We start from the raw sequence: 12,500 nt of genomic DNA on the forward strand, positions 1-12,500 counted from the left end.
GTGTGTGTGTTTGACCACAAAGATATATATATATATATATATATATATATATATATATATATATATATATATATATATATATATATATATATATATATATATATATATATAAATAAATAAAACTTTCAACTCTCAAAAATGATCATGGTCTTGAACTAAACTTAAGTCTTCCATTAGATGTAAGACGACAAACAAACTACTTCAGCTGAAGCAGGAGAGCTGTGGTTGTGTGACACTCTGTGTGGTTTTCTTTTTTTCTATTTATTAGAAATAGACCACCACCAGCCCGCCACCCATGGGCTTGCTTATAGCCCCCCAGCTCAGCCGCCATGTGTTGGAGTTCACCCCTCTGAACGAGAGGGTCATTTCCATGCACCTTTGGGTCGGGGATTGGTCTCTCACTGTTATTTTTGTTTACGGGCCAAATGGTAGTGTAGAGTACCCGACCTTCTTGGCATCTCTGGGAGGGGTGCTGGAAAGTGCTTCGACCGGGGGCTTGTGGGCAGCGACAGTGACACCAGGAGGGGTGTGATTGAGACCTGAACCCGAGTGGTGTTCTATTATTGGACTTCTTTGCTAGTCACAGTTTGTCCATAACAAACACCATGTTCAAGCATAAGGGTGTCCATCAGTGCACGTGGCACCAGGACACCCTAGGTTAGAGATCGATGACCGACTTTGTGGTTGTTTCATCTGACCTCCGGCCATATGTCTTGGACACTCGGGTAAAGAGAGTGGCGGAGCTGTCAACTGATCACCTCCTGGTGGTGAGTTGGATCCGATGGTGTGGGAAGAGACCGGGGATGAGAATCAGCACTTTCATGTCCAAGGCCATGGTTCTCAGCCGGAAAAGGGTGGCTTGTCCCCTTCAGATTGGTGGAGAGCTCCTGCCTCAAGTGGAGGAGTTTAAGTATCTTGGGGTCTTGGTCACGAGTGAGGGAAGGATGGAGCGGGAGATCGACAGGCGGATCGGTGTATCTTCTGCAGTGATGTGGTCGATATATCGGTCTGTTGTGGTGAAAAAAGAGCTGAACTGCAAGGCGAAGCTCTCTATTTACCAGTCGATCTACGTTCTTACCCTCACCTATGGTCATGAGCTTTGGGTCATGACCGAAAAGATAAGATACCGGATACAGGTGTCCTAAATGAGTTTCCTCTGTAGGGTGGCTGGGCACTCCCTTAGAGATAGGGTGAGGAGCTCGGTCACTCGGGAGGAGCTCAGAGTAGAGCTGCTGCTCCTCCACAGGAGTCAGCTGAGGTGGCTCGGGTATCTGTTCCGGATGCCCCCTGGACGCCTCCCTGGGGAGGTGTTCCGGGCATGTCCAACAGGGAGGAGGCCCCGGGGAAGACCTAGGACACGATGGAGGGACTATGTCTCTTGGCTGGCCTGGGAATGCCACGGTATTCCCCAGAAGAGCTGGAGGAAGTATCTGGGAAGAGGGAAGTCTGGGCATCCCAGCTAAGACTGCTGCCCCCACAACCCAGCCCCATATAAGTGGTAGAAGATAGATGGATGGATGGATGGATTGATGGATGGATGGATGGATGGATGGATGGATGGATGGATGGATGGATGGATGGATGGATGCAAATAGACCAAATCACATGGTATATTGTTGGGTGTGTTTATTACAGACTAGCTGTTTTTTTTAGCTGTTTCATAATCAGCTGCTCAGAGACAATTGGTCACCACGATAAGTGCTAAAATGTATAAAATACAATAGAAATTAGAGTAGAATTACAAGTAGGTAAAATTACAATAAAGTAGAATAAAATTAAATGTCTAACAATGTGGAGGTTATATTTGTGCTTCGTGTCCAATCAGAACTCAACACACTTCCTGGTTCAAGGACACTGACTGTTATGTGTTCAGGGTCAAATCTGTGTAAAAGTGTTTATACACGTTTACTTTATAAACATTCATTTATACGTAATGAGATTAGTGAGCAGTAAAAACACACAACAGTGAGACGTTAGTGTAGACACACGTGAGTGAACGAGTAAACCACATTTTCCATTTGATCATATCATCAATATAAAAATATCTCTGAACAACAACACAACGGAAATATTAAAAAAGGCAGTGTAGATGTAGGCAGGTCAGAATACCACATGATTGTGTTACATCCCTTTTCTTTTAAATACAACCAATCACATGTGATATTCTGGACATGCTCAGTACAGACTTCCTGTAGTATGAATAGAATATTAAACCGTGCTTCAAGTGCATTCACATTCTGTTAATAAATGAGACACAATTGATAAGAAATGAACAATGAGCAGTTTCTGGATTTTACTTTTCATTTTCAGCACCATGTGTAAGTAATATGAGTAAATTATCTCCACCTAGTTTGATTTACTTTAAAACAAGTGTATTACAATAAAAGAAAATGAAGTTGTATCTGGAAAGAATTTCAATATTATTCCTTTTATCTTGTTTAATATTTATTTTTAAAATTTATCCCTTAATTAATTTATTTGTTGTTCTAGACACAGTCCATCCTGGTAGACACTGGGTTACTGCACAATCTCCAGCAAAGCCACTTTATCAGCCTGATAAAGAGCTCAGTGTGAATATCGGAGACTCTGCGAGTATACAGTGTTGTTTTGATTCTCAGAATTTAGTTGGAATAATAGACTTGTTTAAACAACCAAACAAAGAAAAACCTCAGATTGTAGTCACAGTGTATAAAGGCAGTAGTGAAATGTTTCACAATGGATTCCAAAAGTCTCGTTTTCGAATAGAAAGATTTTCAAACTGCTTCAATATGACTATTTTAAACACCACTCAGTCTGATGAAGCCATGTACTACTGTGCAATGATTACTTCAAGCATTGTCTTTGGAGATGGAACTTATTTACAAATTAAAGGTAGGATTCTGAGTGATTCTGAATGTTTAATCTCCTGGTTTAATGTAGTGAAATTTTCCTGATGACTGTTAACATGTTCAACCTGGAAGATAAATAATAGTGAAGTAGTGAAATGTTAACTGTGTTTTCTTCAACAACACTGAGTTACAGACTTTTACTAAGTGAATCCTGATCATGTTTATAGGTGATCATGTTACTATTGCATCAGAATCAGAAATGATCAGATCTCTACATCGGACAGTGATCGGTTTGGGATCGGCTTTGGGTTTGTGCGCACTTCTGATTTTCTGTCTCACTTATTTCATCCTGAGGAGAAGAAAAGGTCATAAAAGTAAGTGTTTTTGTCATCAGATAATAAATAGTGTTTTTTTATATTAGAAATACTAATTGGTGTGTTTCTGTATTCATAGTAAATGCTTCTATTCAAGATTCTCCAGGAACAAAGCAGGTATGTGTACAAATAAATACTGATCTTTTCACTATTATAAACTCTACAGATCATTCTGTTCTTTCTGTAGATATCACTGTGTCTGCTTTATTTATAATGAGTCTCATTTCTAATTTTTCTACTTGTAAAATGTCTCTACATTCAGATATTTTTCCTCCTGATGTTCTCGATAAAATTTATACAGTCAGTTTGATCAGATTTACACAACAGTCCCAAACTTTTATCTTCACACCACAGTGTGTAGTTTATTGTAGTTTTTTGTGTATTTTGCAGTTTCTTATGTTTTTTTTAATATTTATCAGGAAACTGAAGCTGAAACACTGAATTACGCAGCTCTAAAATTCTCCAAGAAGAAAGTCAACGCTAAAGAAAGAAAAACTGGATCATCAGATGAGTGTGTGTACTCGAGTGTGCAAACAACTGTAAGATATTAGATATAATGTAGATGATTCATAACACAGTGAAACACACGAGAAAAACAGTGATCATGTTTTAGCAAATTAAATATCTTGAGTACATGGAAATTTATTCCAGATTTTCATTTTAAACATCTAATTACTGCAAGATTACTAAATATTTTATGCTAATATAAAATTAAGTATGAGTCAGTAAAGTCTATATATAGCAGCAGAATTGCTGAAAATAATTATAAATTAATAAATTTTGATTATATATATTTACCTTAAGCTTATAATTATGCATATTAAATAAATTTGCACATATTAAATATTAAAGTTTTTTTTCTGTTTCCTGTTAATAAACTAAAAGACAGAGAACTTCATAAAACTCTTTTATATGATGACAGTGTTGTGCTTTGTGTTGATTTTATTGTATGATCTGTATGTCTCTGAACTTTGCTGAAGAATAAAAATATATAAATGTACAAACAATTAAATAAAAAAAGTTGATATAAAATATATGTAACAAAACAGGAAGAGTGTCGGATTCAACGCTATGTAAAGCTATGTGATCTTTATAGTAACAGGGGGCGGGGCTTGTTTTATTAACCCATCTGAGCCCTGAAGGTCTATGACTTTTTCATGACTAATAAAGAAGCTGTTAGTGAGTCTGTTGGTTGTGGCTTAAATGCTGCAATGTCTCTTATCACATGCTAGCAGGCAGAAGACTGTGGTGTGGTTAGGACTGTGCTGGAGAAGCTGTACACTGGGCTGCTCAGACATCATGTCTCCAGTTTCACTGCAGCGCCACCTACATCACAAACCTTGAATCAAAAGGAATGGAAATTTAGCCAACAGAGCAGCAGCATCTGGTCAAGTCAAGTCAAGTCAAGACAAGAAGCTTTTATTGTCATATAAAGCATATATAGCTGCTGCAGTACATCATGAAATGTGACGTTTCTCTAGGACTATGGAGCTACACAGAACAACCCAGATTTAAGGACTTAAAGTAAGATTTACTAGCCACATAAAGTGCATTGTGTGTAACCTAGTGCAAACAGTGCAAACAGTGCAAACAGTGCAAACAGACAATACAAAACACTACAGAATATATACATAAAATTGCTATGACCAGTGTGTGTGTGTGTGTGTGTGTGTGTGTGTGTGTGTGTGTGTGTGTGTGTTTGTGTGTGTGTGTGTGTTTGTGTGTTTTTGTGTGTGTGTATGTGTGCGTGTTTGTCTGTTTGCTTGTGTGTTTGTTTGTGTGTGTATGTGTGCGTGTGTGTTTGTGTGTGTATGTGTGTGTGTGTGTTTGGTCGACAACGGTCAGAATGGTGGTGTAGTTGTTGGATCGAGGCAGATCTGTGACAAAGTCCAACGTTATGTTTGACCAGGGACGCTGTGGGCTAGGTAGAGGTTGCAGCAAGCCCGCGGGTAGTTTATGAGAGGCCTTGGAGGCGTGGCACGCCGCGCAGCCGTGAACATACTCGCGTGTGTCCGCGGTCAGCGACGGCCACCAGAACTCATTCTGGACCAGATGGGTTGTCGCGGTTATGCCAGGGTGGCCGGAAGCCGGACTCGTGTGCAGTAGGGTAAGGAGCAAAGTGTGCTGGTGCTTCCGCACATATGTTTTGCCGGTGGGGCACTCGATCGGTGGTTGCGTTTGGGCGTTGGCGTCGGTGATCTCGGTCATAATGTCCCACTAAATAGGTGCTATAATTCAAGTCTCGGGAAGGATCGGCTCGGTGGGTTTGTGTTGGTCCGACTCTCGGTGTATGCGTGATAGGGCGTCGGCTTTGATGTGCTTGCTCCCCGGTCGGTACGTCACGGTAAACTGGAACCGGGTGAAGAACATAGCCCACCGGGCCTGGCGTGGATTCATATGTTTGGTAGAATGCAGGTACTTCAGGTTACGGTGATCCATGAGGACAGTAAAGGGGTGCTGTCCGCCTTCCAACAAATGCCGCCACTCCTCAAATGCTGCTTTCATCGCCAGAAGTTCGCGATCTCCCACATCATAGTTCCGTTCTGCAGGGGACAGTTTACAAGAAAAGTAGGCGCATGGGAACATTTTGTTGGCGGATCCCTGATGCTGGGACAGGATGGAGCTTATTCCCTTGTTGGAGGCGTCCACCTCGACGGTGAATGGCCGGTTTGGATCAGGATGGTGGAGGATTGGGGCTGAGGTGAAGCTCTCCTTTAGCTGGTTGCCTCCGGCGACCAGGTGAGCTGAGCAGAAGCTTGTCGTGTCATCGAGGTGAGGGGCGTCGTGATGGTACTGAAGCCACGGATAAAGCTGCGGTAGAAATTAGCGAACCCTAAGAAGTATTGTAGCTCTTTAATAGTCCGTGGTTTGGGCCACTGCAGCACCGCTTGCACTTTCATGTCATCCATGGTGACCCCCTCTGCCGAGATGATGTATCCCAGGAAGGACGTTGCGGTTTGATAAAACTCGCATTTCTCCGCTTTGGCATACAAATGGTGCTGTATGAGACGCTGCAACACTGCCCTCACATGTTTGATGTGTTCCTCTTTGCTTTCTGAGTAGACGAGAATGTCGTCGTTGTAAACGATTACCCAGCGGTCGAGCATGTCCCGGAACACATCATTAATAAAAGATCGGAAGACTGCTGGGCTCTTCGATAGGCCGATCGGCATGACCAAATATTCGTAGCGGCCTGATTGGGTCGAGAAGGCAGTTTTCCACTCGTCTCCCTGTCTGATGCGGATGAGTTTATATGCGCAGCGGAGGTCGAGTTTCGTGAAGTACCGCACATGGCGGAGTTGTTCCAGAGCTGATGGCACTAGCGGCACAGGGTACCGAAACTTCACAGTTAGGTCGTTGAGGACTCGGTAGTCAATGCAGCGTCGGAGCCCCCCGTCCTTCTTTTTGACGAAGAAGAACCCCGACGACACCAGGGACACAGAAGGGCGAATGAACCCATTCTTTTGTTCTTCCTGGATATATTCGTTCATTGCCGCAGACTCCGTTTGTGATAGGGGAAAGATTCTCCCTCTCGGTGGTGTTGCCCATGGCAGTAGGTCGATGGCGCAGTCACAGGCGCGATGTGGAGGTAGCTCCGTGGCCTTGACTTTACTAAATGCCTCTGCGAGGTCTAGGTATTCGTCGGGGAGATCAGGGATGTCGGAGGTGATCGGCATGGTGTCTGTAGTGTTAAGCTGGCATGGCTCCACTTGGTCCAGGCGGTGTGTGGCACAAGCGCTGCCCCAGCCGGTGATGCGCAGATCGGACCAGGAGATGGTCGGGTTGTGGATTCGAAGCCATGGTAGGCCGAGGATGAGGGCGTGCCGGGGGGAGTGGATGATATGGAAGAAGAGGTGCTCCTGATGCTGGTCCCCCACCTGCAGGATAAGATCTCTAGTGAGGTGTGTGATGCACCCTTCTTTTAGCGGTCATCTGTCTATTGCCTCCACTGCTAAAGGAAACACAGGAGGGATCACTGGAACGTTATGAGCGTGAACAAATTCCCAAGACATGAAATTACCGGCTGCACCCGAGTCAATAAATGCACAGACCTCCATATTCTCCCCATGAATCTCGAGCTGCACACTGACTTGGGCGAAGCTCGACGATCGGGGGGTGACAGAGCATCGACTCACCAAGTTATTTCGTCGTCGCGGTGGACGGGTTGGGCAGGTCAGCAGTCGGTGTCCCGGTTCTCCGCAGTAGAGGCAGAGGCAGAAGCGTGTGTGCAGTCGACCTGCATGTGCTCGGGGTATTCGGCGCGTGCAGGGTGCGTGACGGTGCGCAGGGTAGTTCCTGCTCACCAGGAGCTCATAAGATTGTCCATTTGGATGGATAGATCCACGAACTCGGATACGATTCCTTCCCTCTTCCTGATAGGCCTGACTCTCCCCAGAGGCGGAGTGGTCAAAGACCGTACAAAACTGGGCAAGGAAAGCCGCGAACGAGGGGAAGGCATTCTCTCCCCATACAGCGGTGGCCCAATCCAATGCCTTACCCGTGAGCAGGGAGCAGACGAAGGCTAAACGGCTGTCTTCCGTAGTGTACAGGGTCGGTTGCTGCGCAACGAACAGTGAACACTGCATCAGAAAGCCCCGGCAACCTCCGGGGTCGCCGCTAAACTTTTCCGGGAAGGCGAGACGGGGTCCGGTGGCAGCAGGAGCGGTATTCGGCGCGGCCTGGGGAGCCAATGCTGATGCTGAGGGAGTCGGTGCGGCGGCGGCTCCTTGTAGCCCTTGTAGCGCCGCAGCGAGCTCCTGTGTGAGCCGAGTGAGGCGTGTCAGCTGCTGGTGATGACCAGCGAGCTGCTGGGCCTGACCGGTGATCTGAGTGGCGAGCTGAGCGACAGCTGCTGGATCCTCGGGCGGCGAGGTCTCCTGTAATGACGAGGAGGCATACAGCTGGGGATCCATTTGCAGCAGTAGTTTATTGAATATAAACACAGGCGAAGTCAAACAGGCAGGGATCAGAATCGGCAAAACACTGTCAGACAGTGAGCAGAATCAGAATCGGGGACAGGCAAAAGGTCGGGGCAGGCAGCAAACAATCAGAAAGTCAGAAAGAGAAAGCAGAAGTAATAAAAGGAAAACGGAATACAAGAAACGCTCAGAATGACTGCAGAAAAACAAGTCGAGACCTCGCATAGGTATGAAGTTCAAGCGTGGTTTTATGTGAATGGGAGATGAGGAACAGGTGGCTGTGTAATCAGGAGGAGAGGTGGCTGATGGGAAGTGTAGTCCAGAAGCGCGCTAGTACTCTGGAGACGCGTCTCTATGGCGATGCTCCCGCGGTGGTTCGTTGCTCATGACAAATATGATCTGTTGCTCTGTACAATTTAAGACATATTTTATAAATTATAATTTTATTTTTTTTTTTTTTATAAATCTCATTTCGACACTTATGCAGCATTGAAGAGAAGTGAATTTTGCTTCTCAGACAATTTGGTGTACTCCAAAGTGATGTATATGAAACTGTAATATATTAAATAACTGATTATTATTATTATTATTATTATTATTATTATTATTATTATTATTATTATTATAAAATGTTTAAAAAATGCGCCCTAGGGCGTTTGAGCCACATGCACCAAATTCGGATATGTCGTAGACCCTGGTCTAAAGTTTGTTGCTTCTATTTTTCTAAGAGATCGGAATTCCGGCATTCCCGGTACGGAAGCTAAAAGTGGCCTTTTTTCCCATAGACTTCCATTATAAACTTTTGAGGTTTATAACTCGGCAAGTTTTCGAGCGATTTACACCGAACTTGGAGAGGTTCTTTAGGACCTTACTCCGGACCAAATTTTTATTCCGGAATTCCGATGGAATTTTCGGTTTTCCCGTAGTCGACGATCAAACATCCCATAGACTTGAATAGGGAATTCCGAAAAGTCCTCTAAGCTCTCACACACACAATATACATCCAACATTAAGAATTGCATGTACTGTTCTATGCAGTATAATAAGTAGAATCCCATAATGACTGCAGTATTGACATGAAATGTCCAAACCCTTAGTAGCCACTTTTTGCCAAAAGTATTGGCACCCCACCGGGTATTTTGGTGACATCTCTCGACACCACATGACGTCACGTGTAGACCCGCCCCCAAAACAGGCAAAATCAAAAATTTGCACAACAAGGACATGTGACATATCAAAACACTCAGCACAATGAGGGGAACTGCCCCACGGGTATTCTGGTCACGTCACGTGACGTCACGTGTAGCCCCGCCCCCATAACAAGCGAAATCAAAAATTTGCACAACATGGACATGTGACATATCAAAACACTCAGCACAATGAGGTGAACTGCCCCACGGGTATTCTGGTCACGTCACGTGACGTCACGTGTAGCCCCGCCCACAAAACAAGCGAAATCAAAAATTTGCACAACATAGACATGTGATATATCAAAACACTCAGCACAATGAAGGAAACTGCCCCACGGGTTGTCTGTGGTCATGTCACATGCTCATGTCCGCTCACCATCAAAAGTATTGGCACCCTAGCGGTCCAGTAGCTTTCACAATCTTTCTATCCACTTGCCTCCAAAATGCCCCGGCCTTTGCGAATACTTGCACCGTCAAAGCCAACATCAAAGTTTGTCGCGACGAACTTTACAAATCTAGTTATTATTATTATTATTATTATTATTATTATTATTATTATTATTATTATTGTTGTTGTTGTTGTTATATCTTCCAAATGATTATAAATAATCAATTAAATGTGACATGCAAATCTGTGTATCCAGATGTATTTGCAAAAAAGTTATATATGTTTTTTTATATTTTGAATATATGTGAAATGTGAAATTTATGAATGTAAAAAAATAAAATGTCAAACATCTGAAGTGATGACTTTTATAGAATATAAAAATAAATAATAACGAATATTGAGCGTTAAGGGCCTTGCTCAGGGGCCCACGAGGGGAAATTTGGTGGACCTTGAGTTTAAACTCACGACATTCTGATCAGTAGTCCGACCACTGAGCCACTACAGCCCAAGAAATAAAACAAACAAACAAACAAAGTAATGAAACAATATTTTTTTGGTTTTGCACTTTTATTTAGTTTTGACTTTATCACGGTAATGTTTTTAATGTAATCAAAATTCCATTCATACGTTTATCTTTGATAATGTTTACCTCAGAAAGTAAAAAAAAACAATATATATATTTCTGATATACATTTCATAATCAGTTCAGAGACAATTGGTCACCAAGATAAATGCTAAAATGTATAAAATACAATAGAAATTAGAGTAGAATTACAATTAAGTAAGATTACAATAGAGTTTAATACAATAAAATGTCTAACAATGTTGATATTTGGGCTTCGTGTCCAATCAGAACTCAACACACTTCCTGGATCCAGGACGCTGACTGTTATGTGTTCAGGGTCAAATCTGTGTAAAAGTGTTTCATTTATACGTAATGAGATTAGTGAGCAGTAAAAACACACAACAGAGAGACGTTAATGTAGACACGCGTGAGTGTACGAGTAAACCACATTGTCCATTTTGTCATATCTATAACATACATCTCTGTACAACACAACAGAAATATTAAAAAAGGCGGTGTAGATGTAGGCAGGTCAGAATACCACATGACTGTGTTACATCCCTTTTCGTTTAAATACAACCAATCACATGTCATATTCTGAGCATGCTCAGTACAGACCGCCTGCAGTATGAATATAAAATCAAACCGTGCTTCAAGTGCATTCACATTCTGTTAATAAATGAGACACAAACACTGTAGAATTGATAAGAAATGAACAATGAGCAGTTTCTGGATTTTACTTTTGATCCTCAGCACCATGTGTAAGTAATATGAGCAAACTATTACAATTATTTTTATATATATATATATATATATATATATATATATATATATATATATATATATATATAAGAATTACATTCATTAACTACTTAGAGTGTCTGCTGTTCTAGATACACTCCATCCTGGTAGACACTGGGTTACTGCACAATCTCTAACAAAGCCACAAGTTCATCAGCCTGATAAAGAGCTCAGTGTGAATATCGGAGACTCTGCGACTCTACAGTGTTGTATTTCTGAAAATGTAATTGGAATGATTACATGGTTTAAGCAACCAAAGAGAGAAAAACCTCAGCTTATAGTCACAGTGTATGAAAGTTCTGAAAAAACTATTCACACTGGATTCCAAGAGTCTCATTTTCGAATAGAAAGATCTTCAAACTTCTGCAATATCTCAATTTTAAACGTCACTCAGTCTGATGAAGCCATGTACTACTGTGCACTCAATTTCCCTACCACTGTATTTGCAGATGGAACTTATTTACAAATTAAAGGTAGGATTCTGAGTTGATTCTGAATGTTTAAGCTCCTGCTTTAAAGTAGTGATATTTTCCTGATGACTGTTAACATGTTCAACCTGGAAGATAAATAATAGTGAAGTAGTGAAATGTTAACTATGTTTTCTTCAACAACACTGAGTTACAGACTTTTACTAAGTGAATCCTGATCAATGTTTATAGGTGATCATGTTACTATTGCATCAGAAACATCTAAAGCAACACTGCATGGAAACAACACTAACACCAACACACAACACAACACAGGTGAGATGTCAGTGTTTTGTACTAATCTAAATATAATGTGGTGAAATAACAGAATAAGAAATGATCAGATCTCTGCATCGGACAGTGATCGGTTTGGGATCGGCTTTGGGTTTGTTCGCACTTCTGATCTTCTGTCTCACTTATTTCATACTGAGGAGAAGAAAAGGTGATAAAAGTAAGTGTTTTTGTCATCAGATAATAAATAGAGCTATTTTTATTTATATTAAAATCACTAATTGGTGTGTTTCTGTATTCATAGTAAATGCTTCTATTGAAGATTCTCCAGGAACAATGCAGGTATGTGTACAAATAAATACTGATCTTTTCACTATTATATACTCTACAGATCATTCTGTTCTTTCTGTAGATATCACTGTGTCTGCTTTATTTATAATGAGTCTCATTTCTAATTGTTCTACTTGTAAAATGTCTCTACATTCAGATATTTTTCCTCCTGATGTTCTAGATATAATTTATACAGTCAGTTTGATCAAATTTACACAAAAATCCCAAACTTTTATCTTCACACCACTGACTGTGTAGTTTATTGTAGTTTATTGTGTATTTTGCAGTTATTCGTATTGTATTTTTGTTACTGTGAGCTCGATTTCTTATGTTTTTATATTTATCAGGAAATTGAAGCTGAAACACTGAATTACGCAGCTCTAAAATTCTCCAAGAAGAAAGTCAAA

The 12,500-nt window shown here is 41.7% G+C and overlaps 3 protein-coding genes across 3 annotated transcripts in view; all 3 read left to right on the forward strand.

Moving 5' to 3' along the window:
• Positions 1 to 4,154, forward strand: part of LOC113646071 — a 28,264-nt gene extending 24,110 nt beyond the window's left edge. Inside the window, exons 3-5 of the mRNA XM_047802169.1 lie at positions 3,056 to 3,202; positions 3,282 to 3,319; positions 3,622 to 4,154. Coding sequence (XP_047658125.1) covers positions 3,056 to 3,202; positions 3,282 to 3,319; positions 3,622 to 3,753 — 317 coding nt within the window. The 3' untranslated portion in view covers positions 3,754 to 4,154. The remainder of the gene's footprint in view (positions 1 to 3,055; positions 3,203 to 3,281; positions 3,320 to 3,621) is intronic.
• LOC113646068 overlaps positions 1 to 12,500 on the forward strand; it is a 47,633-nt gene that overhangs the window by 29,720 nt on the left and 5,413 nt on the right. The gene's annotated exons all lie outside the window — the stretch shown is intronic.
• The window catches only part of LOC113646058, a 2,201-nt gene continuing 594 nt past the window's right edge, over positions 10,894 to 12,500 (forward strand). The window contains exons 1-6 of the mRNA XM_047802161.1: positions 10,894 to 11,025; positions 11,158 to 11,538; positions 11,725 to 11,808; positions 11,894 to 11,983; positions 12,068 to 12,105; positions 12,441 to 12,500. The exon at positions 12,441 to 12,500 is cut by the window's right edge and continues 594 nt beyond it. Of these exons, the coding sequence (XP_047658117.1) occupies positions 10,983 to 11,025; positions 11,158 to 11,538; positions 11,725 to 11,808; positions 11,894 to 11,983; positions 12,068 to 12,105; positions 12,441 to 12,500 (696 nt within the window). The 5' untranslated portion in view covers positions 10,894 to 10,982. The remainder of the gene's footprint in view (positions 11,026 to 11,157; positions 11,539 to 11,724; positions 11,809 to 11,893; positions 11,984 to 12,067; positions 12,106 to 12,440) is intronic.

Source organism: Tachysurus fulvidraco, chromosome 17 (assembly GCF_022655615.1).
Source record: "Tachysurus fulvidraco isolate hzauxx_2018 chromosome 17, HZAU_PFXX_2.0, whole genome shotgun sequence".
In the NCBI taxonomy this organism is placed as follows: domain Eukaryota; kingdom Metazoa; phylum Chordata; class Actinopteri; order Siluriformes; family Bagridae; genus Tachysurus; species Tachysurus fulvidraco.